Raw genomic sequence first — 22,666 nt, 5'->3', positions numbered from 1 at the left:
TCACCAAATCATTCCCAGGACCTCCCACTCCAGATTGTACTGAATAATCCATGTTGTCAGTCGGCTTGGAGGAAGGGATAACTAGATTCTGGGGAGATATTATCTTTGTTAGGTTGTTTCTGAGGGCAAGAAATGGAAACTTTAACTCCAATTGATTTAAACAATAAGAAATGAACGTCAGGGTCAGTTGATTCAGGAACTCAACAACGTCATCAGGAACTCAGGGTCCTTCCTTCTCTCTGCTCTGCCACTCTTGAAATGAGCTTAATTCTCAGGCTGCTAACAAAAGATAGGGGTACACTTCAGGTGGCACATCCAGACGTAAAAAGGACCTACGAGGCCTCATGATTTGACCACCACCCCACTGAACCTCTCACTTTTCATCCTGATACTCTCCCCCTCGCCTCCTCTCTCCAGCTGCACTTTCTTGCTCTTCCTCAAGCGTACCAGGCAGATTCTTGCTTCCGTGCCTCTGCACTGCTCTTCCCTCATCTACCATATTCTTCCCGTGTCCACACAGCTTGCTCCCTCATCTCCTTCAGTTCCTTGAGCAAAGGTCACCTTCTCAGCGAGAACTGCCCTGGCCACACTATTTACTGTTATAGCCAGTCCCCAACTCCCCTTTCTTGCTTCATTTTTCTCCCTAGCACTTAACAGCATCCACCACCGGGCGCACTGCCCTTGCGTCACTGGTCTGCCCCGTCCACCTCTAGAAGGACAGAGGTGTTTATCTGATCGTTCACCCTCATTTCCCCAGGGCTTAGCAGAGTAGATGTTCCACAAATATCTGCAGAAGGAAGAGAGGACAGATAACATCCAGAGGAAGAAGGGAGAGGGAGGATGTTTTTTAGAGCTCGTAGCCCCATCCATCACCTCCCAGGCTTCCTCCAGCATGCCATTAGCCAGAATGGGCAGGCAGTGGGCCTGAAGCAGTCCCTGGCAAGAGGGACTATTAGCCTCACCAGTGGGGTTGGGGTCAGCTGGTGTTGGAGAGGGGGACCACAAACAAAATGAAGAAGGATGGAGGAATGGATGCTGGGGGCACTATCGTACCAAGTCTATCCATGGACCCTGGTTCTCCTGCACTTTCTCTCTTGTCTATGGCTTAAAAACAATGACACCTTATGGGTTCCCTGCCTCGTGCCTAGAAAGGGTTGTCTGTACTCTCTGCCTCCACTTCCCTCAAGCCCTATCCATGCCTTACCCCGCTGGGAACTGCCCCCGCCTCCAACTCTTTTCACCTGCTCTCTAACTAGAGTTATCAATGATCTTCTTGTCTTTACCTTCCTCTGCCCTGCTGATCACTCCGCCGGCCTTGAGGCCTCTCCTTCCCAGCTGGCAAGAGCTCACGGCCCCCTCAGGGGCCACTCTCCCCAGCGCCCGGGCTCCCTCCCTGTGGCCACCTGCAACCTCCTCCCCAACCCCAGCTCTCCAGCGACCTCTCCCCATTCTGCGGTCACTATACCGCTGTGCCCCCCATCAGAGCCCGCTGTGCCCTGCCACCGTCGCCACCCATCCCCTGCATCTTCGCAGTCACAGCTCCAAGCCTCGGAGAACCGAAGCGGGTTCGCTCTGAAACCCGGAGGGTTGCGAAGTCGCAGCATCCCCAAAGCAGGGAATCCTTAGTCCGCGAGCTGGGCCCGGGACGCGGGGCGGGGTGGCGCCAGGCGGGCCTCATCTCTCCGGGAGAGGGAGCTCCCCGACTGCCCCCCACCCCCGCCACGTCCCCGCGCGGCCGGCGCCTCATTCCCCAGCGCCGCCAAGGCGCCGCCAAGAGCCGGCGCAGCGGGAGCCCTGGCAGAGCGCGCAGGGGCGGGGAGGGCCGGAGGGGGCGCGAGAGCTGCGGGGAGCGCCGAGGGGGCGCGGCCGAGCCGGGACCCCGGCTCCCTCCAGCCGGCCGCCCCCGGGGACGAAGGGGAGGGGCCCGTCGCGGCCTTATTTCCGCGAGCGCCGGCGCCGCCCGCTCCCAGCCGCGGTCCGTCGAGCCGCGCCCGCCCGCCCGCCCGCGTCCATGCTGCCCCGCCGGCCACCGCCTCCCGCGCCCGGGCCCCGGGGCCCGCGCCCCGCCGCCCCGCCGCTCGCGCTCTTGCTGCTGCTCGCCCTCCCGCACGCGGCGGCGGCTCCCGCGGGGCCCGGGGAACCCAAGGCCCCCGGGCCGCGCCTGGACACAAGGCCCCCGCGCGGGCTCCTGCAGCAGGCGGCACGCGCAGCCCTGCACTTCCTCAACTTCCGCGCGGGATCGCCCAGCGCCCTGCGAGTGCTGGCTGCGGTGCAGGAGGGCCGCGCGCTGGTGAGTGCGGGAGGGACGCGCGGGGCGCGCGCGCGGGGGCCGGCTGCGCGCCGCGCTGAGAGGTGACACCTGCGTGCGCGCGCCTGCCCGTCCAGGCGGCGGGTCCCGGGAGGGAGACAGGGACGCACACGAGGCCCTGGGAGCTCGGGGCTGGCGCCTCCGGGTCCCCGAAGTGTCCCGGGCATGGAAGAGGTCCCCGAGTGCTCAGAGTCCGCAGGAAGCTGGCGGTTCTTAAGGACGTTTAAGAGGCCGCAGATATTCCACAGAGCATCTCTCTTGACAGCTTCCATACCGGGCAGAGAGATACAAGGGAAAAGAGAACAGGCCCAAAGGGCGATGCTCGATCTCGTCTGGGGTACCCAGAGTTGGTTGCCATGGGGTGGACCCTGCGCGACACCCCAGTGGGTCCAGCAGAAATCTTGGACGGGATTTCCCAAATCTAAGCCAGTGCACAGGCGGCTGTGTTAATTGCAGGCTGCGGTGCCGGGGCACGGAATAAAGTGGTTGCTGTTTAAGCGTAGGCAGGAACCTTGATGCCGGCGCCTGCTTCAATCTAATGGGAGTGAAGGACTGTTTTCAATAAGTGAATGAGTGGGAAATTCACCCTCGTTGTTGGGTTGCTGATTTCCAGCCACTAACTGTAGATATTTTTGCGTCTGTGGTGTTATGTTGCTTTTTTAAAATAATCAAATACAGGATGACAGAAGTTACAGAAGGGCACTAAATCTGACCCAAAACAACGTTGCTCCTTTCATCAATCTACAGATATTCCATAAAGCGAGAAGACTCATAGCCACAAAGAATCTAGAATAATGTGTAGAATGTAAATAGGTGGAGGTTTACAGCTCAGCGGGTAAATTTTTGTTTCAGTTGGTCCTAGGCCTGGTATCCAACACAGGGGTGGGAAAACTTGGAAGCTCAGCCTGGGTTCTTCAAAGACTTAACCCCGCAACTAGATGGCTAAATCTACTGAACGATGATAGCAATTGTTCCTAGAAAAGACCATCTGTCCTTGTTACCTGTTTTAATAATTGTGCTGTCTCTGGGAGAAAAAGGTTGTTTTACTAGTAAATGAGAAGACAGAGTTGAGACTTTCTATCAGGGTAGGAGAGTAGCCCCCTCCCAGAGCTCCAGAGAGGAGTTCCCGCAGATTTGCCCACTGGTTATCAGTGGAAGGGTTTCCTACCGAAAACCAAGCCTAGATTTCTAAGTAGGGCAGTTTTCAAGTATCAGGGTGGTTTTTTTTTCTTCTTAACAAAGGCAAAAAAAGAATAAAATACTTTGCATTTCCATGCATTTAGTCATTTCCTTGAAAAATAAATTAAATCCTTGGCAGCTATCCCCAAATTATCAAACTAGCCCTCAAACTCTGAGTCAAGTGAAAATTCCTGTCTCTTCCACAAAGGGCTCAGTACTGTTTTCCATTTGTAATATTATGATGTCCCTGAATTTTAAGGGGATCCTACTCTTTTAGCCAAAAAAAATACGTACATAATATACACATAAATCATAAATTAGAATCAAGAAGACGAGTTAAAAAGTAAAATCCAGGGTATTGGCCCTGAGGAAGGTTAACTCCTGTTGTCATCTGCTTTACTTTTTTCTTTTCCTTCAAAAATGGTTATAAATGTTTTAAAAGCAAGGAGCCAAAGAGAGCTCACTGAACTTCTCAGGGTCAGACGTCTCCAGAGAGCAAAGTGCCTTCAGTTTCTCCCAGGAATTCAGTTAAAAATAGCTTTCCTTTGTTCCTCTGCCTCCTGCAAACATCCCCAGGAAAGACAGGCCCACCTCCATGGAGGAAAAGGCAGCCTGGGCGACGTGGATCTTACACGTGCTGAGTCTTAGGGGTGGTGGAGACAGTGCAAAGGGGGGTGGCCAGGAGTGAGCGCTTATTTTCACTGGGGATCTACCAGATACTGCCTCTCCTGAATGTGGGGGATTGTAGGGAGCCCTGATGCCGGCCCCTGCTGTGTCTCCAGTGAGCCCATGACCTGGAGAAAGTCACAAAAGTTTTCTCAAGCTGTCTCCCCTTTGGTATAAGAGTAATTAATAACCTGAAAATAATGCCAGTTCGTTTTTGTTTTTTTTTTTTTTTACTATATCACATATTTGGTTTTTTTTTTTAATTATTTATTTATTTATTTTTTAATTTACATTAAAAAAAATATGAGGTCCCATTCAACCCCACCGCCCCCGCCCCCCACTCCCCCCACAGCAACACTCTCTCCCATCATCATGACACATCCATTGCACCTGGTAAAGTTCATCTCTGAGCATCACTGCACCCCATAGTCAATGGTCCACATCATAGCCCAGACTCTCTCACGTTCCATCCAGTGGGCCCTGGGGGGATCTACAGTGTCCTGTAATTGTCCATGAAGCACTATCCAGGACAACTTCACGTCCCGAAAATGCCTCCACATCTCATCTCTTCCTCCCGTTCCCCACACCCAGCAGCCCCCATGGCTACCGTTCCCACACCCATTCCACATTTTCTCTGTGGACATTGGATTGGTTGTGTCCATTGCACACCTATGTCAAGTGAGGGCTTAGATTCCACATGGGTACTGGATGCACTCCTCCCACTTCTAGTTGTAGACACTCTAGGCTCCATGTTGTGGTGGTTGACCTTCTTCAACTCCATGTTAGCTGAGTGGAGTAAGTCCAATAAATCAAAGTGTAGGAGCTGAAGTCTGTTGAGGCTCTGGGCCTGGGTGTCATATTATCAGGCCAGAGATTCAAATCCCCTACATATATCTCAAACCCAGCACCAACTACATTTCCAATAAAGTAGCATGCAAGTCTTGTGAAAAGAGATCCCCTCTGAGTCCAATTCCATCACGCAGACTCAAAAGAACCAATACCTGGGGTTGTATCTACCTTATCTGTCTCTTAGACTCTGTTCAGTTGTACATAGGGGTATTCCTTGTGACAACCTCCAGACTCTTTTTTAGAGACTCACAGCCTTATAATCTCATTTCTCCTTTCCATTTCCCCCTTACATTAGGTCAAACCGCTTCCCGAAGTCATGTTATTATATGTAGACAGGTATATTCTGCTGTTCCGCATTGAATCTTTAATTCAAGGTCATTTTCTAGTTGCTTCTTCAGCTGGTATGTGGTAGTGATCCCTCGGTGCCAGGGAGGCTCATCCCCGGGTGTCGTGTCCCATGCTGGGGGGAATGCATCACATCTACACGCTGAGTTTGGCTGTGAGAGTAATGCCAGTTCGTTTTAAGGATCATATAAGGTGATGTATGTGTCCATTGTAAGACATAAAAATCTGAGTTACCATCATAGCATCTGTGAGGTCGTTCATTCATTCATCAGCTGTTTCATGAGCACTTATTATGGTACCAGTTCCTGATTTAGATTTGGGGTGGTGTGGGGTCATCAGTTTTGAAGCATTCACTCAGCTGCTGGATGAGGAACACAGACACCATCTTCATGGAACTTTGAATGTCGTGATATTAAAAATGTCGACTTCAACTACTGTATCAGCCATCGCACTGGCAAAAAGTAAATGCATCTACCACTGGGTAGAGCTCCAGACCTTGGGTTTGCACTCTCTCTGCAGCCACTGACTTGTTAGAGTGAGCCTTCAGTTGCTACACAGCATCTGTCATTCATCCCCAGACTGGTCCTGGGGAGAGCGGGAAGCTGGTGGGTGAGAGGAGTCCTGGGGCTCCGGGGGCGTCCCTCCCCATTCTGGGGGTCAGTGTGCTCCTCTGTCAAAGGAGAGGGTGGGGGTAAGTCAGGGTTTTTATGACTTAGGGTTATGAAAGCAGTTTTAGGAGGGCCCAATCTTTTCGTTGTTGCTGTTGGCTTTAACAAAATATTTTGGATTACAAACTCTTAGAATGTATTGCAGAAGTCAGGGTAAGTAGTGTCTCAAAATGTGTTTCAGATATTTATGTATGAACTGGGTCATGAGGAGGAATGAATTTCTTGTGTGGGTTGCAGCTATTTAATAAAATCGTTTTGAAAACCAGTGGACCAAATGATTATGAAGACCTCTTCCAGCTCTGAAATTGCTTGACTCTAAGTTACTTCTTAGCACAGCCAAAGAACCTCTGATTTTAGAAACAGTGCTGTCCTCTAGTGGTGAAATGCCGTAATAGCTTTGGGGGCAAGTGGAAGGAAGTGGCCAGGAGACTTCAGGGCTAGTTGGGGAAAGCCTGGCGCCAACACTCTGTTTTGTTTGCTAATTTTAGGGCGAGATCACAGGCCACAGCCCCCGGGGCCATCTCCTTCCTGGCCTTACACTAACCTTCCATGACCAATGAACCGCCTTCTTTTCAGATACTGCTGGTGTCTCTGTGGAGTGGTGGGAGATTTTGGATGATGTTGAGGGGGAAAAGTTATCCCCTGTCTTAATTGTTTTGCTTTAAATTAGAATCTACAAATGTAAATTTATGACCCATCTTTCCATATAGGGCCTAGACATATACTGGAGCTCCTTGCTGCCTTTCTAGCAAATATCACACCCATATGATCATGTGATTTCCGTTTTGATTTTTTAAGTGAGCTCTGACAAAGAATACTGTTTATAAACCTCTACTTGTACTTTTTTTTTCCCCAACCTGACTTAATTGTACCCAATTCAAAAGCAAAATTTGAGACTTGATTTTATCAATTCTTTCTAAAGCTTGTACTTTTATTTTGTGGGAATGACTTTTTTTTTGCACTCTTTACCAGTTTACATAATATTTAATTAGGTAATTTAGATGCTAAATACGCCTGGCATGAACAGATTTGGGAGCAGAAGCAGCTGGCTTTTGGAAAGCGGGGGGCCACCCCCAGTGCTGCTGTTCTGAGCAGGAGCCGTGACCTCCCAGCACCGGGGGTGTCGCGATCGCCCTTCCGTGTGTCTGGCAGAAGGAATGGGGAGTGGCAGTTGCCCACGAGTCAGTCAGGAGAGCGTCTGCTCTGAGAAAAACTTTACTCCTTTATTGATTTTCAGTCTGTAAAGCACTTTGCTACAAATTAGCTCGTCTGATTCCCGCTCTTCTGGAAGCCTGCTTCTCTCCATTAATGCCCATGGTTGAGAGGTGATCACGCAGGAGAGTAGGAAAGCAATACCTTAAGTAAGCCGTGGAAACAAACACAGGAGAATTAAAAAGGCCACCGTGAATTCGGGGGGGGGGGGGGCGGATTGTAAGATACTACAGCATTTTTGCTTTCACGTATGGAAGGCCTCTAAGTGCTCTTTCAGCCGCAGTGAGAGAAGGGGCACCGCGCTCCTCTGAGCCCTCTCACCTGCCCTGAGGATGAGACAATTCCTGAAAGCACAGAGAAGAGACGCACACGCCAGCCTTCTCTTGCCCTCCCAGGGCTGAATTGGCACAGACCCCCTCCTAAGGATGCTGCCCACCTGCCCCCACTGCACCCACCTGCCCTGCAGGCTCTGGTCGCAAAGTCTGGGTCTCAGATGGGATGGGAAAGGGCCACTTGGCCCTGGGGGTAAAGCTTTGGATCTGGCCTCCTTGGAACTTTGCTCAGATCCACCCAAGTTAACTGCACCCCGATGAGCTACCCAGTAGGAATGCTTTCAACCATCTTATAATAAGTTGCTTTTTAACCACACACATTTCTTACCAGCCCACAACATTTTTCACTTGGCTTTCCATATGTGGTGTCATGCCATAAGGTATGTAATAACGGAGCATTAGCAGTGGACCCATCAGGCATCTGACTTGGCTGTGGATTATTGCTTTAAGGACCTCGATGCTACTGGAGTTTGAATGTAAATAACCAGCCCTAAAATGACTGGCATAAGTGAGACACAGAATTAAACACACACACACATACGGTTACAATCTCCCGAAGCCACCCTGACCTTTGGGCTCAGTGGAGCAGCTATGAAGCACCCCAGCGATGGAGTCACAGTTACGCAGCCTTGGTGTGTGCCCTCGCGATGGTGCCTCGGTTGAAGAGTGTTCTACAGGGCTAGAGTCACCGCGGTTGGGATAGGGGACAGTAGCCATAACAAGTCCGGCACTGAGTCACTTCCTGTGGTTGTCGAGGATGTCTCGAGGCAGATAGTCCTGCTATGGACTTGGGGAGGGAGGTCCTCTGTCAGAGCTGTGTACGAGATGTGCGTGAGTCCACGAGGGTTCCCAGGGCGTGCCCGCACGGAAAATGACACCAAAGCATCACAAGTGAGTTTATAACTGTATTAGTCTCCCATGGCTGCTATAAAAAATTATCACAAATGTCGTGGCTTAAAATAACACAAATTTATTATTTTAACACTTCTGGAGGTCAGAAGTCCCAAACAGGCTAAAATCAAAGTTCAGCAGGAGTGCATTCCTCTCTGGAGGTCTGGGAAAGAATGTTTTTCTGCCTTTTCCAGCTTCTACCTCCCCTGGCTCCTGGTGCCTTCCTCCATCGTCAAAGCCAGCAGTGTGGGGTGGGGCCCTTCGCACACTGCGGTCTCTCTCGTCCTTCCCCGTTCCGCCTCCTGATGGCCTGCGAGGATGCTTGTGATCACCTCGGGTCCAGCCGGATACTCCAGGACCATTTCACACCTCAACACCCCTAACTTAATCAAGTCTACAGAGCCCCTTTTGCCCCATTCCCAGGTTCTGGGGATTAGGACGCAGACAGCCTTGCCCGGCGCACACCCAGCCTCCGGGGTGGCTGCGTGCTCCCGTGAGCACCTAGTACCCTGCCTGGCCGGGGATGGTTCCCAGCAAATGGCAGCTCTTGCTCCCACTTCTTGCTGGGCTGATGCTGCAGCCGTGGTAATCTCCTCACCTCTCAGCGCCTTCCAGTCGGCCCCTCTTCTTCTACTGGACAGCTTTGTGCTGGCTCTTGAACAGCCGGCTTCACTTCCACTTTGTGCATGTGCCTGCCTCTCCCAGGTTAGACCGTGAGCCTTTTCAAGGCAGAAAGCATCCTATCTCTTTATCTCCTCCACTGCACTAGCATAGGGCCCTGCAAGAGACCAATATTAGACATTTATTCAGTGAAGTAAGGGTCACTGCCATGGTGCTAGGACTGCTGGGGCATTAGGACCGGGAGGCCAGCCGAGCTCCCACCCATTCCCAGCCCTCCAGAAGGAGAGGGGGTGACCCATCACCGCTGCCCCTTTTTCCAGCCCTTTTCTAATTAGCCACACCCTGACGCAGAGGGAACCAGAGGAGCATGACCCCTCTGGCCATTTCCGCCCCAGCTGCCTTTTCTAGGGTCAAGAACTAGTACCCAGAGTTGGGTGAACTGAGGCTGACACCCAGGATTCAGTCTCTTGATCTCCACTCCTGGTCAAGCAGTGTCCACAGGCAAAGGTTTCCTTTGACTCCACTGGGGGGATCAGTGATCAGAAGGTACCTGACCTGGGGTCCATCACCTGAGTTTGCTCTATCTGGTGTTGCCAGGGAGAAGGAAAATGTAATAAGATGATTCTGAGGTTTAATGCGATACACGAATGCTCTCTCTGTCCATGAGAACAGCACAGCAGTTTTTATCCACAAATGTTGTTTACTTGTCTCCAGCTAAGCATGACTCATACAACTAACCTTCTAAAATGAAGAAGTTGGTTTTACTGGAATAGCGTGGCATTTATGTTTTCCTACCAAATCTGTAGGCTGGAGGGGACATTTAGAAGCTGGGTCTGTTTGACCAAAGGATTCCAGTGTGTGCGGGAGGGGAGATGAGAATCGGCCGTGGGCGCCTTCCAAAGCAGCAGCTTCACGCGCCCACCCTCCTGATGTCAAAACACCGAGTTTAAAGTTGGCACATCTGGGTCACAGGCAACATGAAGGGACCGGTGCTTAGCAACAAAAGGAAAGGGAAGAGAAACAATGGAGGGTTTTTCCAAAACATAGTGTTTCCTTTCTATAGATTAGCTTGTGGCGGAATTGCTCCTTTGGAGCAGCCCAGAAATCCCACTGCGTTTTCATGACCTCCCTGCTGTTTTCCCTGGGACGCCATCCTTGGATTACCCTGCTCTTGTATTTCCTCCAAGCTTTGTTCTGGTTTTTTTTTTTTTTTTTAATTTTATTTTATTTATTCATTTTTTAAAAAATATTACATTCTGTTATGTTTTTAATGTGAGTTGACAGGGGATGTTGGGCCTTTAAAATGTGCTTTTGAAATAATTAAGTCAGTATTCTCCATCCTTCATCAAATTCCTCAGGTTTATTTCCAGCCCTCATACCCAATATTTCAATGGCAACTTTACTTTTCAAAACATTGTATAGCGTGACAATAAAAAACAATAGCAAAAAAAATTTTTTTATATATAATGTCTTAAAAAGACAAGTGCTGGGAAGCGGACTTGGCCCAGTGGTTAGGGCGTCCACCTACCACATGGGAGGTCCGCAGTTCAAACCCCGGGCCTCCTTGACCCGTGTGCAGTTGGCCCACGTGCAGTGCTGATGCACGCAAGGAGTGCCCTGCCACGCAGGGGTGTCCCCCGTGTAGGGGAGCCCCACGCGCAAGGAGTGCGCCCCGTAAGGAGAGCCGCCCAGTGCGAAAGAAAGTGCAGCCTGCCCAGGAATGGCGCCGCACACACGGAGAGCTGACACAACAAGATGACGCAACAAAAAGAAACACAGATTCCCATGCTGCTGACAAAAGAAGCAGACAAAGAAGACGATGCAGCAAATAGACAGGGAACAGACAACCAGGGTGGGGGTGGGGGAGGAGAAATAAATAAATAAATCTTTAAAAAATAAAAAAAAGACAAGTGCTGATCTATTGACATGAAAACAAAGCTTGGTGTTTTATGGTGAGCTGTCTTTTTTTTTTCTCTTTTTGAGGTACCAGGGCCAGGGATTGAACCTGGGGCCTCGTACGTGGGAAGCTGGCGCTCAACCACTGAACCACATCGGCTCTCCTGAGTTGGTTTTTTCATTTGTTTGCTTGGGTTTTTCGGTTTTTTTGTTTTTAGGAGGCACCAGGGACCAAACCTGGGACCTCCCATGTAGGAAAGTAGGTGCTCAACCGCTTGAGCCACATCCACTCCCCCTGAACTGCTTTTTACTGCAAATAAGACATGACTTTAGCAAGTCATTGTTAGCATGTGCAGTTTTAATTTCTTCATGGTTCTATACATTTCACTATGTAGCAAAGTAGCTATCTATGTAACAGGAAGCAAGGTATGCATTTTCTTCAAAAATTAACTTAGTCCAGAATGCTTTCTCCATTGTAATGTGTAAGACCAGAGCTTTGATAAATGGTTTACCAATTAGATGACACTCACATGACTTCTTTCTATTTGGAATTAGCTTTTGTTGATTAAGAGATGACTGGCCACTGAGGCCTTTTCCAAATAGAGTCCGGAAGTAGGATTTCCTTCCTTTGTGAGTTAACACATTTTGAGTCACTGGATCTGTTAGTAAAACTTTCTGGCAATTCACTGCATATAATGCCATTCTTCTACGTATGAGAATTCTGCTTCTGGCAAGTAGATGAGAGACAATGACATGATGGAACATATGTCTTTATGGATAACATTTCTAGTTTATTAAGACCACATTCCCTACTCACTGAGACAAGATGACCACATTCCCTGCCCACGGGGACAAGATGACCACGTTCCCTGACCAGGGAGACAAGATGACTGATACTCTCCAGCACCACTCTTCTTGGGTGAAGTCTATAGCAAGGTCTTTCAAGGTCGCTAACTCCAGTGGTAGCATTGTCAATAGCTCAGCTGACGCCATGCTGGGTTTTCATTCACCACCCAGACAGACCAAAAATGCAAGGAAACCCAAACTGACTGATGGTGCTTTCACCATATTCCAGTGCTCAGGGCTTCTTTCTCTCTCTAGAAAAGGACCATTTTCTCCGAGGACTCCCTTTTTATGTATTAGTAGTGTCTTAAGTCCTGTGACTGTCAACGTGGCCTGAGATGTCCTGGAGCGGCGGGGGTCTCCTCTGTGGGTCCCACGAGGACTAAGCTGCGTCCTCACTCCAGGGGCAGTGCCTGGACTGCTTTCTCCAGATGTTCCTCCTCAAAACACAGCACATCCCCTAAAGCAAAGAGTAGATCTGCCACCCTAACCTTCTAAAATACCATAACCTCACTCACCAGAGAATCCGAGTCAGAAGTGGACCCATGGGGGCATTTTCGGGGGTTGGAGTTGTCCTGGGTGGTGCTGCGGGGACAGTTACCAGACATTGTGTGTCCTCCCATGGCCCACTGGGTGGACTGTGGGAGAGTGTGGGCTACGGTGTGGACCATTGAACATGAGGTGCAGTGTTGCTCAGAGATGTATTCGCCAAGTGCAATGAAAGTCTCATGATGATGGAAGAGGTTGTTGTTATGGGGGGAGGAGTGGGGTGAGGGGGGTTGGGAGATATATGGAGACCTCATATTTTTAATGTAACATTAAAAAAATAAGGACAAAAAAAAAAAAAAGAAGTGGACCCAACTTTAAGATAATTTCCTCCATTTCAGTTAGTGCACCTGGTGCCCTCGGACTTTGGAGAGTATCAATTGTTAGGTCACCCACCTCCCCTTTCGTGATCTGCTGCCTTCTAGTCACTGTTCCTCTGGGCCAGTTGTCACTTCCTACCCCTCCCTCAGCAATTCAGGGGCTCCCCTCAGCATCTAGAGCAGAGGTCCTCAAAGGCTGGCCCCTCGAGCAGCAGCTTCCCCTGGAACTTGTGACGGGCACATTCTCAGGCTGCACTCCACACTTCCTGCATCGGAACTCTGGGGGCCGGGTCCAGCCACTTTAGCAAGCCCTCCTGGGGATTCTGATGCACCTCCGGGTTTGAGAACCACTGCTCTAGAGTACAGTTCCCGCCAGAGATCTCCTCTACCCTGGCTGCCATCACCCTTGTAACCTCAGCCCTACTTAAATTTGCCGCTCACGCCTCTTCCTTGTCGCAGTTCCCTCTCCCTTTCTCATCTCAGCCCTGGTTCTCCTTACAGCCTTCCCAGTCTGCACCAGCTCATCCTCTTGCTCATACCTTGGCTGAAAGGAGTGCACTCAGGGGCTGCTTCTAAAGTATCTGGTCATCTTCACTCCTCTGCCCTGCCTGGACCCTTCCCTTCCAGAAGGATTGGGATGGTTCTTGTCCAAGCGAACTATGTTCATAAGCACAGCCCACAATCCATCCCAGGCTAACAGTTCTCTCCCTCCCTCCCTCTTCCTCTCTCTTCCCTCCTCTGTTTCTCTTGTCCTCCCTCTCTTCCTCCCTCATGTACCAGCAGCCCGCTTTCCTCGGCTTCTCTTAGGAAGCAGTTGCTGGGCTCTAATTTTGCAGGCTCTCTGCAGTATAAGATAAAAGCAGAAGCTACCAGCCAGCCACCTGGCTTTCACTGCTTACTAACTCAGGAACTCTGAGCAGATTCTTTAACTTTGGGCAAGTGCCTCCATTTCTTCATCCCTAAAATGGGGATAACAATTGTACCCACTTCAAAGGGTTCTTGTGATCTCATAAGCTAATATGTGGGCCCTGTTTATATCCATGTGGTGAGAGCTTAGTGTATTATATTAATAGCTTGTATTATTATCCCCTGCCGAGGCTAGTGTGAGGATATGTAGCAAGACTGGATAAATGCTTGATATTGATAAGCACTTGAAGAGCATTAGCCTTACCACGTAACAACAACAAGTCCAGTGTCATGAGCCCCGTTCTCTGAAGGCAGTCCATTATACACTTTCTCGAGCATGACTTTGAACATGACCTGTTTCTCTCCCAGCTGACTACAAGTGAAGCAAAACATCAAAGTGCTTCACAGTTCCCTAAAGAGCCTATGAGGTAGGGGGTGGGGAAATATGCGGGGTGTGCATGGGCTGGGCATGGGGAGACGCCTTTCATCTTTGGCCAGTGGGGGTAAAAATTTAAAAAACAATCAAACATGAAATAAACAAAAAACCATAAAAAGCACATAAGAACATAAGCCGTGCTGTTGGCGGTCTGCAGCTGTAAAGCACACCGCCGTCAACACTAGGGCCATAGAGTGCTGGGTGGTCCATCATTAAAAAGACCCCTCTAGCCAAGAGCCGCTTCATTCCTGGGGGTTATAGAGTCACGTGGTCATTTGCTTCGTCTTCTGACTTTTTCTTTATATAAAGACACTTATTCTGGAAAATATTAGAACAATGTTATCTGCCTCTGGCTGTGCTTTAAGAAAGGGATGAAAAACATCCTCATCTGTTCTGCAGATGGACGCTGCTGGCACAGTGGGGACGAAAGAGACGACAGCCCGGGCCTGCTGGTGCAGTCCCCGCCCCTTACTCAGGAAAGCCAGGCCCCGTTGTCGCTTCTTCCCAGCGTCTGGCTGGCCTCTTCCAACATGTCTACGAAGGCTTTTGCAGTTTACTTGGCTGTGAAGTTTATGGATTGGCTTGTCTATGTGACAGCCTTTGTGCAGCTGGGGAGGGAGGACAACTCCTCAAGAGGGGTCGTCTTGACCTTGAGAGATCGCCGAGTCCTCATTTCTGAAACACAAAGAGTAAGCAGTTCACCGCGTTCCTCAAATCCAGTCCCACCAATCATGTGAACAACAAATTTAAGAATAAGTTTAAAATACGAGGCAAGGGGCATTCCCACTGTGGTACTTTGGGCTGCACTGACGCTTGGTACATGGTTTTACGTCTTTTTTTAAACCTGTGCTTCCGGGGCTGAGGCTGAGGGAGGGAGTGCCCCTGCCCCCGCCTCTTCAGCTCTTGGTCCTTCACCATCCTTGGTCCCTGCAAGGCTCCCCTCGGGCTTGTGTATTTGTTTATTCCCTTTTATGCCCATTCCCATTCCACCCGGGGCCCCATGGGCAACCCTTCTAAAATAGTTGTTTGTAGTACATTTGTAAGGTCTTGTAGAAGATAATACCACCGTTTTGTGTGCAAGCTTTTATTTTTCAAATTCTGGGAAATGGTATCACTCCATACATTTTGTTGCTTCTTTCTTCAGTCCCGTTTTGAGGCTCTGTCTGTGTTGCTGTGTATACAGCTGGTAGGTTGCTTCCAACTGCTCACAGGAGTCCACGATGTGCACCCCCTTATCGCCCACTCCCCCAGGGATGCGTGCCAAAGTGCCTGATTGCCAACACTGTGTCCTTCACGAGCCCCTTTATGGACCTGCATCAGAATTTCTCTGGGATATAGACTCAGAAGTGGGGTTTCTAGATCATAGGACACAAGTAAGCTTGATTCGACCGTGTACACCAGACTGCTACCCAGCCAGGCCACCCCGGCTGCTGTCCAGCAGGCATGCAAGAACAATCCTTAAAAAAAATATTGTGGTACCATATATGCAACATAAAATTTCCCATTTTACCCACTTTCAAGTATACAATCCAGTGGTATTAATCACATTCACAGTGTTGTGCTACCATCACCGCCACCCATTACCAAAGATTTTCAATTCCCCAAACAGAAACTCTGTAACCCCCAGCCCTTGGTGATCTGTACTCTGTTTTATGTCTCTGTGGATTTGCTTATTCTAGGCATTTCCTATACAGTGGAATCATAAGGTATTTGTCCTTTTCTTTCTGGCTCGTTTCACTCACCACGGTGTCTTCGGGGATCATCTGTGATGTAGCCCGTATCAGGACTTCACTCCTTTTACAGCTGAATAATATTCCGATGTCTGTGTGTACCACATGTTATTTATCCACTCCTCTGTTGTTGGACACTTGGGTTGCTTCCACCTTTATGCAAGTGCAATCTTAAATCCCCAAGCCTGGCCAACTGTGAGCCCTATCCACTTTCCAATTTATTGCCAGCCTCATAGTTGTAAAGTGATACGTCACTGCATTTCTCTGATTGTTAATGAACTTGAGCAGGGCTTCAGAGCTTTATCAGCACAAGGAGTGCATGTCAGGTGCTTAGAACAGTAGCTGGCACGTGCCCAGCAGAATGTGTGTGTGGTAGAGATGGTTATTCTGCAAACATAGCGTCTTTGAAATCATGGATGGTGTTAAGAACATTATCTTGATATAAAACTTCTGTAGTTTTTATGATCTTGAATTACACAACTGTTTTTTGTTTTTTTTTTTTGCCTCCTAATAGGACCTTCCACCACCTACTTCTCTCCGTTTCCACCGCCCCTGCCTTGCTCCACGGCCCCAGCCCCTCCCAGCCGCCCCCTTAAACTTGCCTCTGTCTGTCTCTGCAGCCCCTCGGGACTCTCCCCAGCAGCACCAGCTCTCCAGCTCTCCACCGTCTGGCCTGAGGCGCATTGTCAAAATGCCTCGCCCGTCGCGGCTTCCCACCCCGGGGATGAGGCCCCTGACGGCCTGCAGGGCCCGCCTGGCCCCTCCTGCGCCCCCGCCCTGCGCCCCCTCTCTGCCTGTACCTCGGGGCCCTCAGCCGGCTCTTCCCTCCCGGGGGACGGGGAGTGAGTCGACAGCTGCCCTCCCACCCCCAAAAGTCAGATCCTTCTTACTCTTCAGAGTTCCGCTCAGATGTCACTTCCCCCATCGCAGACTAGATCAGCTCTCCAGTTAACTTTAATACTCCTAAGCCAACCGTCATCAGCTCATCCGTGCAGGCGCGGTCTACCGAGGGTGGCCTCCCCGCGGGCCGTCCCGAGAGCAGGGGCGCTGCCTGGACCTGGGCGCGGGGCGGAGCGGGGCGCGCTCGTGGGCAGCCCCGGCTTCGTGCGCAGCGGTCGCTGCGAGGCGCGTTGTGGACACACAGGTTCGGGCTCAAAGGAAGCTTCGGGCAAATGACCGCTTCGTTCCTTACCCGGCCCTGAGGGCATCTGGGCTGCCTGTTCCCCGTTCCCGGGCTTCGGGTCTGGGGGGGCCTTTTCATCAGACTTACCCTCTCCCCCCCGCTGAGGACTAGACGCCGAGGGGAGCGGGCGGGTGAGCTGCGCAGCGGGCGCAGCGGGTCCACCGCGACCCCGCGCTCATCGTCGAGCGCCGCGGGAGCTCAGCGCAGCCCTAAAATCGCTGGCGCGGGAGACTCTGGCCCCGGGTCACGAAGGGCTGGCTGTGCCTGCGGGGGCTGTGGCTGTTTATCTCAGGAGCACTGCAGCCTCCTCGGAGGAACTCGTGACTCACAGGAGGGAGAGGGAGAGTCCCTTGTGGGAGATAAAAGGACTGCATTTTGGTAAATGATAAAGTACAACCAGAAATATAAAGCTCTTATTTTGGATGAAACGTGCATGCTTTTAAGAGTGCACAATCTACATAATTCAAGAGTGCATAATGTCCATAACCTACAACTGCAAGCAAGACAGTTCCACCCATGTACCCCATGGGATCTAACCTCCCTCTCAATCGGAAGCAGAGTGCGCATCACCATCCCCAAAACCTCAGGATTGAGGGATGAACAGACATAAGGGGGGGGGAGGGGGTGGCAACTATGGACTCAAGTAGACTTCTTATTATTCTAGCAATGCAAGGACTTGTATCATTGCTAGAATGGCAGTGGAGAGGGTCTGAGGGGAGGGAGAGGGAAGAAGAGGTGTAACATGGGGCATTTTGGGGACATTGGAATTGTCCTGCATGACAGTGCAATGACAGATACAGGTCATTATACATTTTGTCAAAACCTATAAAATTATCAGGTGGAAAGTATAAACCATAATATAAACTATAGACCACGGTTAGTAGCAGGTACTTGAAAATGTGTTCATCAATTGTAACAAATGCACCACATTTATGAAGGATGTTGTTAATGGCGAAAAGTGTGGGAGGGGGGGGAGGTGAGGTACATGGAAATCCCCTATATTTTCGATGTAACATTTATGTAATCTAAAGTTTCTTTAAAAATAAAAAGTACATGACTAAAACAAAATAAGGGAACCGAATCAGCAAAGAAAATAACCCCTCAAAAGGACACACTCGTGGGGAGCAGGTGTAGCTCAGTGGTTGAGCACCTGCTTCCCACGAACAAGGTCCTGGGTTCAATCCCCAGTTCCTCCGATAAATGTATGTATAGAAAGAGAGACACACTCATGCCTGACTCAACTCAGGCTCTGTTAATCGAGTTCTGTTTCTTTCCATACAAAAAATATGTACTAGTACCTCACTTGGATTCCCTGTGTTTCCAAACCACTCTTTGAGTCAAATAGTACGGTAAGTGCTGTGTTTAAATTATGCAAAAGTGTATCTTAGAGATAAGGAAGACTTCTGTGAATCCTTTGGTACAGCAAATGAGCATGCCACCTGTTATTATTGGTGTGAGGGTTGGGGTCGCTCAGGATCCTTCTCGCTCTACGTGTCTTCCCTGGGGGATTTCATCGAAGCCCAAGCTTTGCTGACCCTGCCTGTGCAAGAGGCGGCCGCCTCCTGGCACCTCAACTGCACTGCTGCGCCGCAGACAGACCGCTCCAACCCTGCTTCCTCCTCCTCCTCGCGAGAATGCTGTCACCACCAACCCTGCTCCCAGGTCCCGACTGACGGGAGGATGTCCCTGATAGTTTTCCCAGGAGGCCTGCACTCGGGAAGCCCCTGTGTGAGCGTGAAGGGCAGGCACCCAGGTCGTGGGTGCAGGTGCAGGGAAGGGAGAGGGAGGGGCCGCTGCTGGCTCAGCAAGCACCTCAAGGCTTAGACCCTGCCGAAAGCAGGGGTGAGGCCTTCTGTGGGTCAGCGCTGTTTGTGGCTGCCAGTGAGGCTGGGGGGGCCAGGGCAGCCAGCCCACGGTCTGCGTGTGCCCCTGACGTGGGCAGGTTGAGAAGTCACCAGAAGCAGTGGGGTGCCTGGTCCACTCACTGTCGTGCCCGGCTCCTGTCTCTCCCTTGGTTATGGGGTGTTTCAGGAGTAAACCAAAATAAAAGCAGGCTTGACTGGAGTCCGCATGATCACTCTTTCCCATCCTTGAACTTGGACTAGACTCGGGTCTCTAGTAGAGTCTCTCCCTCATCACTGCCCTTCACGTCCGTAGATTTTAATAATGGTGAAAATAACGAACAGGCCTTGGACATTTCCTCTGACCCACGCTCTGTCCTAAGCCCTTTTTATGCCTTATCTTATTTAATCGCCACAAAACCCTAACTGCTGTCGTTACGCCTATTTTACTGACTCCCACAGGCTGCCAGATCACGTTCCAAGTCCTCATCATAAAAAAATGAGGCTTTTCATAAATCTCTGGTGATGCGATAGCCAGAAGTGGCTTTTTTAAAAACACATGCTGTTCCTGTACAACGCAGTCAATCATCACAAAATGAATATCCATGTAACCACCACATGAGTTAAGAAATAAAACAGTGCCATCATCAAAAAATAAAAAGCTAAGAGGCTGCTCATGAGCTTGCACCAGCCTCCCAAACAGCCTTTTTCCGCATGGCCTGGAATGCTGCCCTCTGCACTCCAGCCCCACACCTCTGCCTGGCGGACACAGGCTCCTCAAAGAATCAGTCGAGGCCTCACCCACTCTGGAACGCCTGCTAAGCGTGCCTGCACCCTTCGTGACTGCATTCTGCCATACTCGTTAGCCCGACTGCATAGCTGCCTACTTGTCTGTCTCCACATTAGAAGCGGGCTTCAGGTAGGGCTGGACTGGATGTTATATTCCTTATATCTTCCCTGTGCATGGCATGGTAGGTGGGGAGCAGTGGATGAAGAAATACACAGACATTCAAGCGTGCATTTTGTAAGCTGAAATCAATGTGCCTACACCAGGACTAGTTTCAAGATGAAAAGGGAGCCCCAAGCAAACGGCTGTGAGTGCCCTCCCAGCAGCATCTCTACATTTACATGTTTAAATAAATATCTTTTCCATAAACATTGCTACAGACTCCTAGCCCTCCATTCTCCAGTTTCCCAGCATTTTTGAAGACTCTGTAATAGAGATGGATGCCATCTGGTCTATTTAAAATAAGATAACCTTGTTTGGCTATTGTGTTCCTGGGCTAAAAGTCAAAGGAAATTCGATGTTGTCATAGTCTAACTTAATCAAGAATATATGAAATAACTGCATCCCCATGCTGCAGAACGTTCCTCTTCTTCAATAGGAAATACCCCTTTTACTCAAAGATCACTTCTTGCTTGTTCTCTTTTTAAAAAAAAATATAACATTCTCCTAAAAGTTTAAATTATATATATTAATAATATAACATTCTCCTAAAAGTTTGCATTGCTTTGTAATGTGAGTTTGTATACTCTAAAAATATGCGCTAGAATCTGTAAGTTTAAAAAGGTTAAACATGCTTTCGAAAGTTTGTAAATATGCCTTTTTATGAAAACTGCAAAGGAAGGAAAGACCATAGCCTCGGCAGGCTTCTTCATGGCCATTCGTCCTGTCACAGCCGAAGGCCCCTTCACTGAACTCCCCCTTATCCCTGCACCCCACTTCCCGGATCCGGGGGTGGCTGCTTCCTTGCGGTCCTTTAGATCTCAGCGTAGGGCCTCCTCCTCCAGCTGCCTTGCCTGACCACCTCACTAAGAGCAGCCACTTCTTACTTTCACTTATCACCATCTGAATTTATATATTTTTTCCTCTTTGTTACACCCTTGTGCATTTCCACTGTTTGACGTGGGTGGGCCCAGGGCTCCAGCACCCAGAACAGGGCATGGAGAAGGCACTGAATTATTGGGGAAGGGAGGAATTAACTGCAAGGCCCAGCGTATCTGTGTCTCTCCCACTTAGCTGCTCCCTCAAAGTCAACCTGGAGCCTGAGTACAACCATCTCCCCTTCCCAACCTCCCTCTGGGTGAGAAGGTGTTAAACTAACAAGCAGAATCACTGGATTAGACCAACGGAGACCTTTTCTCCTTCTAAATCATCACTGATTTTATCCAGGTATAAATCTAACAGCTACCCATTTGTATGTCCTTTTACCCCAAGAGTATGATTCTTTGATATAAAGATGTTGTATTAGGCAGCCAATGAGATGCTGATGCAAAGTTCCAGAAATCTGCTGGCTTTTATAAAGGGTATTTATTTGGGGTAGAAGCTTACAGTTACCAGGCCCTAAAGAGTCCAGTTAAGGTACCACAAGAGAAACTTCCTCACCCAGAATCTGTTGCCGTGTGTTGAAGCGAGATGGCTGCCCATACCTGAGAGTGTTCAAGCCTTCCTCTTTCCTCTTACGGCATCGTGGGCCCAGCTTCTTCTGATCTCAGCCAAAGGCTGGAGGGCTCATTCTTTCTGGGCTCAGCTGCTCTGCTTGCTTCACAAGGTCAGCTGTAAATGATCAGGCAAATGACTCATCTCCCTTCCTGGGGCCACAGGATCAAGGGAGAAAGTTCTCTTCCGTGTCTGTGGAGCTCGCTCTATTCCTGTGTATCTTCTGCGCGAGTGTCCATTTATGTAGCCCACCAAGGGGGCACGCTCTAATGACATGGTCGAATCAAAGCCCTAATCTTGATTTAATCAAGTAAGGCAAAGCCTTTGAATTTAAATCAAAGGGTAGCATGCTCAGAGGAAGAGACCAGTTTACAAAAATAATCGATATTTCTATTTGGAATTCATAACTAATACCAAACTGCAAAAGGTGTTAACAGAGCTTCCACTCTGTTTCTATATTTCAGATTTATCCAAACAAAGGATGCAAAGTTGACCTGGTGTTTACCACAGAGCACTACAACCTAGAGGTAAGCCACCCTATTTAGTGAAGTATCTTAGTAATTTCCTACAAATGTGGTGTTTTTAAAAAGTGAAAATCTTAATATATATGACCTTAGCTTTTCCTGCTTGGTTTACACTTGTTTTCAAGAACTGAACAGAGCTAGTCAGGAACTCGAGATTTCCCTCGTTCACCACCATGGCCTTGCGCAGGGCTGCTTTGAAAACAGGCCTCACAGCCGGCACCGCGCCTCTCGCTGTGAGAGAACTTCACAGCCCCCGCTGGTGTCCCTCCCTAGCACCTCAGATCCTCAGCACCACTCACCCCACGTCCTCCAGAGAACAACGGAAGTGTTCAGCTGTGGCATTTCCGAGGCTGACAGCAGTGGCTGAGTCCTGAGCTTGGGTGCGCGGCGGCACCCTGTAAGCGCAGGGCAGCACCCGCGCTCTACAGCAGGGTGGGCCTCACGACAGTTCTGACCCAACAGGCCACGTTTGGCCAAGTTTATACATCCCCGTTGTCAAGAAGAAATATCTGTAAAAATCTCTATAGAAATTCTACAGCAAACTTCTGCAGAATGTAGAGCCAGATGAACGACCGCGTGCTGGGCCAGGCTGGGAGGCAGCAGCCGGGAGCAGGGTGGAGAGAAGACCAGAGCAGTAAATTCTCCGGTGTCTGGCTGAGTCAGAGCAGCCTGGGATGAGCTGGTAGTGGTGTCCCGGATGAGCTGGGGTGCCCCGGTGTGACAGTGTATCAGGGCAGCAGAGCCTCGCAGGTGAAAGCATGCCTCCCCCAATGCAGTGCTTCCAGAAGAATGGTTTACCAGCATTCTGAAACAAGTTCTAATGTGGCGATAGTATACTCTTGCACTTATTAGCTTAAGAACTAAAAACATTCCTAAAGCATAAGGAAGATGCCTTTGACTTTGAGAGTTGCCATTTGAAACTGTAAGATT

General features: G+C 49.7%; 1 protein-coding gene and 1 long non-coding RNA gene across 3 annotated transcripts in view; one reads left to right on the top strand and one right to left on the bottom strand.

Annotated features, from left to right (window-relative positions):
- Window positions 1-1,988: 1,988 nt before the first annotated feature.
- RARRES1 (retinoic acid receptor responder 1) overlaps window positions 1,989-22,666 on the top strand; it is a 33,416-nt gene continuing 12,738 nt past the window's right edge. Inside the window, exons 1-2 of the mRNA XM_023587646.3 lie at window positions 1,989-2,290; window positions 21,677-21,739. Coding sequence (XP_023443414.2) covers window positions 2,012-2,290; window positions 21,677-21,739 — 342 coding nt within the window. The 5' untranslated portion in view covers window positions 1,989-2,011. The remainder of the gene's footprint in view (window positions 2,291-21,676; window positions 21,740-22,666) is intronic.
- On the bottom strand, window positions 11,305-21,253 carry LOC131278190 (uncharacterized). 2 transcript variants are annotated; one of them, XR_009185451.2, is made up of 2 exons: window positions 21,203-21,253; window positions 11,305-14,693 (listed from the first exon to the last, which is right to left on the bottom strand). It is a non-coding gene; the product is annotated as an uncharacterized lncRNA (long non-coding RNA). The 2 variants fall into 2 exon arrangements; XR_009185450.1 differs by lacking the exon at window positions 21,203-21,253 and adding an exon at window positions 16,639-17,191.

The sequence above is a fragment of the Dasypus novemcinctus genome, chromosome 4 (assembly GCF_030445035.2).
Source record: "Dasypus novemcinctus isolate mDasNov1 chromosome 4, mDasNov1.1.hap2, whole genome shotgun sequence".
In the NCBI taxonomy this organism is placed as follows: domain Eukaryota; kingdom Metazoa; phylum Chordata; class Mammalia; order Cingulata; family Dasypodidae; genus Dasypus; species Dasypus novemcinctus.
Note: the sequence above shows the minus strand (reverse complement) of the source record. Positions and strands in the feature narration are given on the sequence as shown.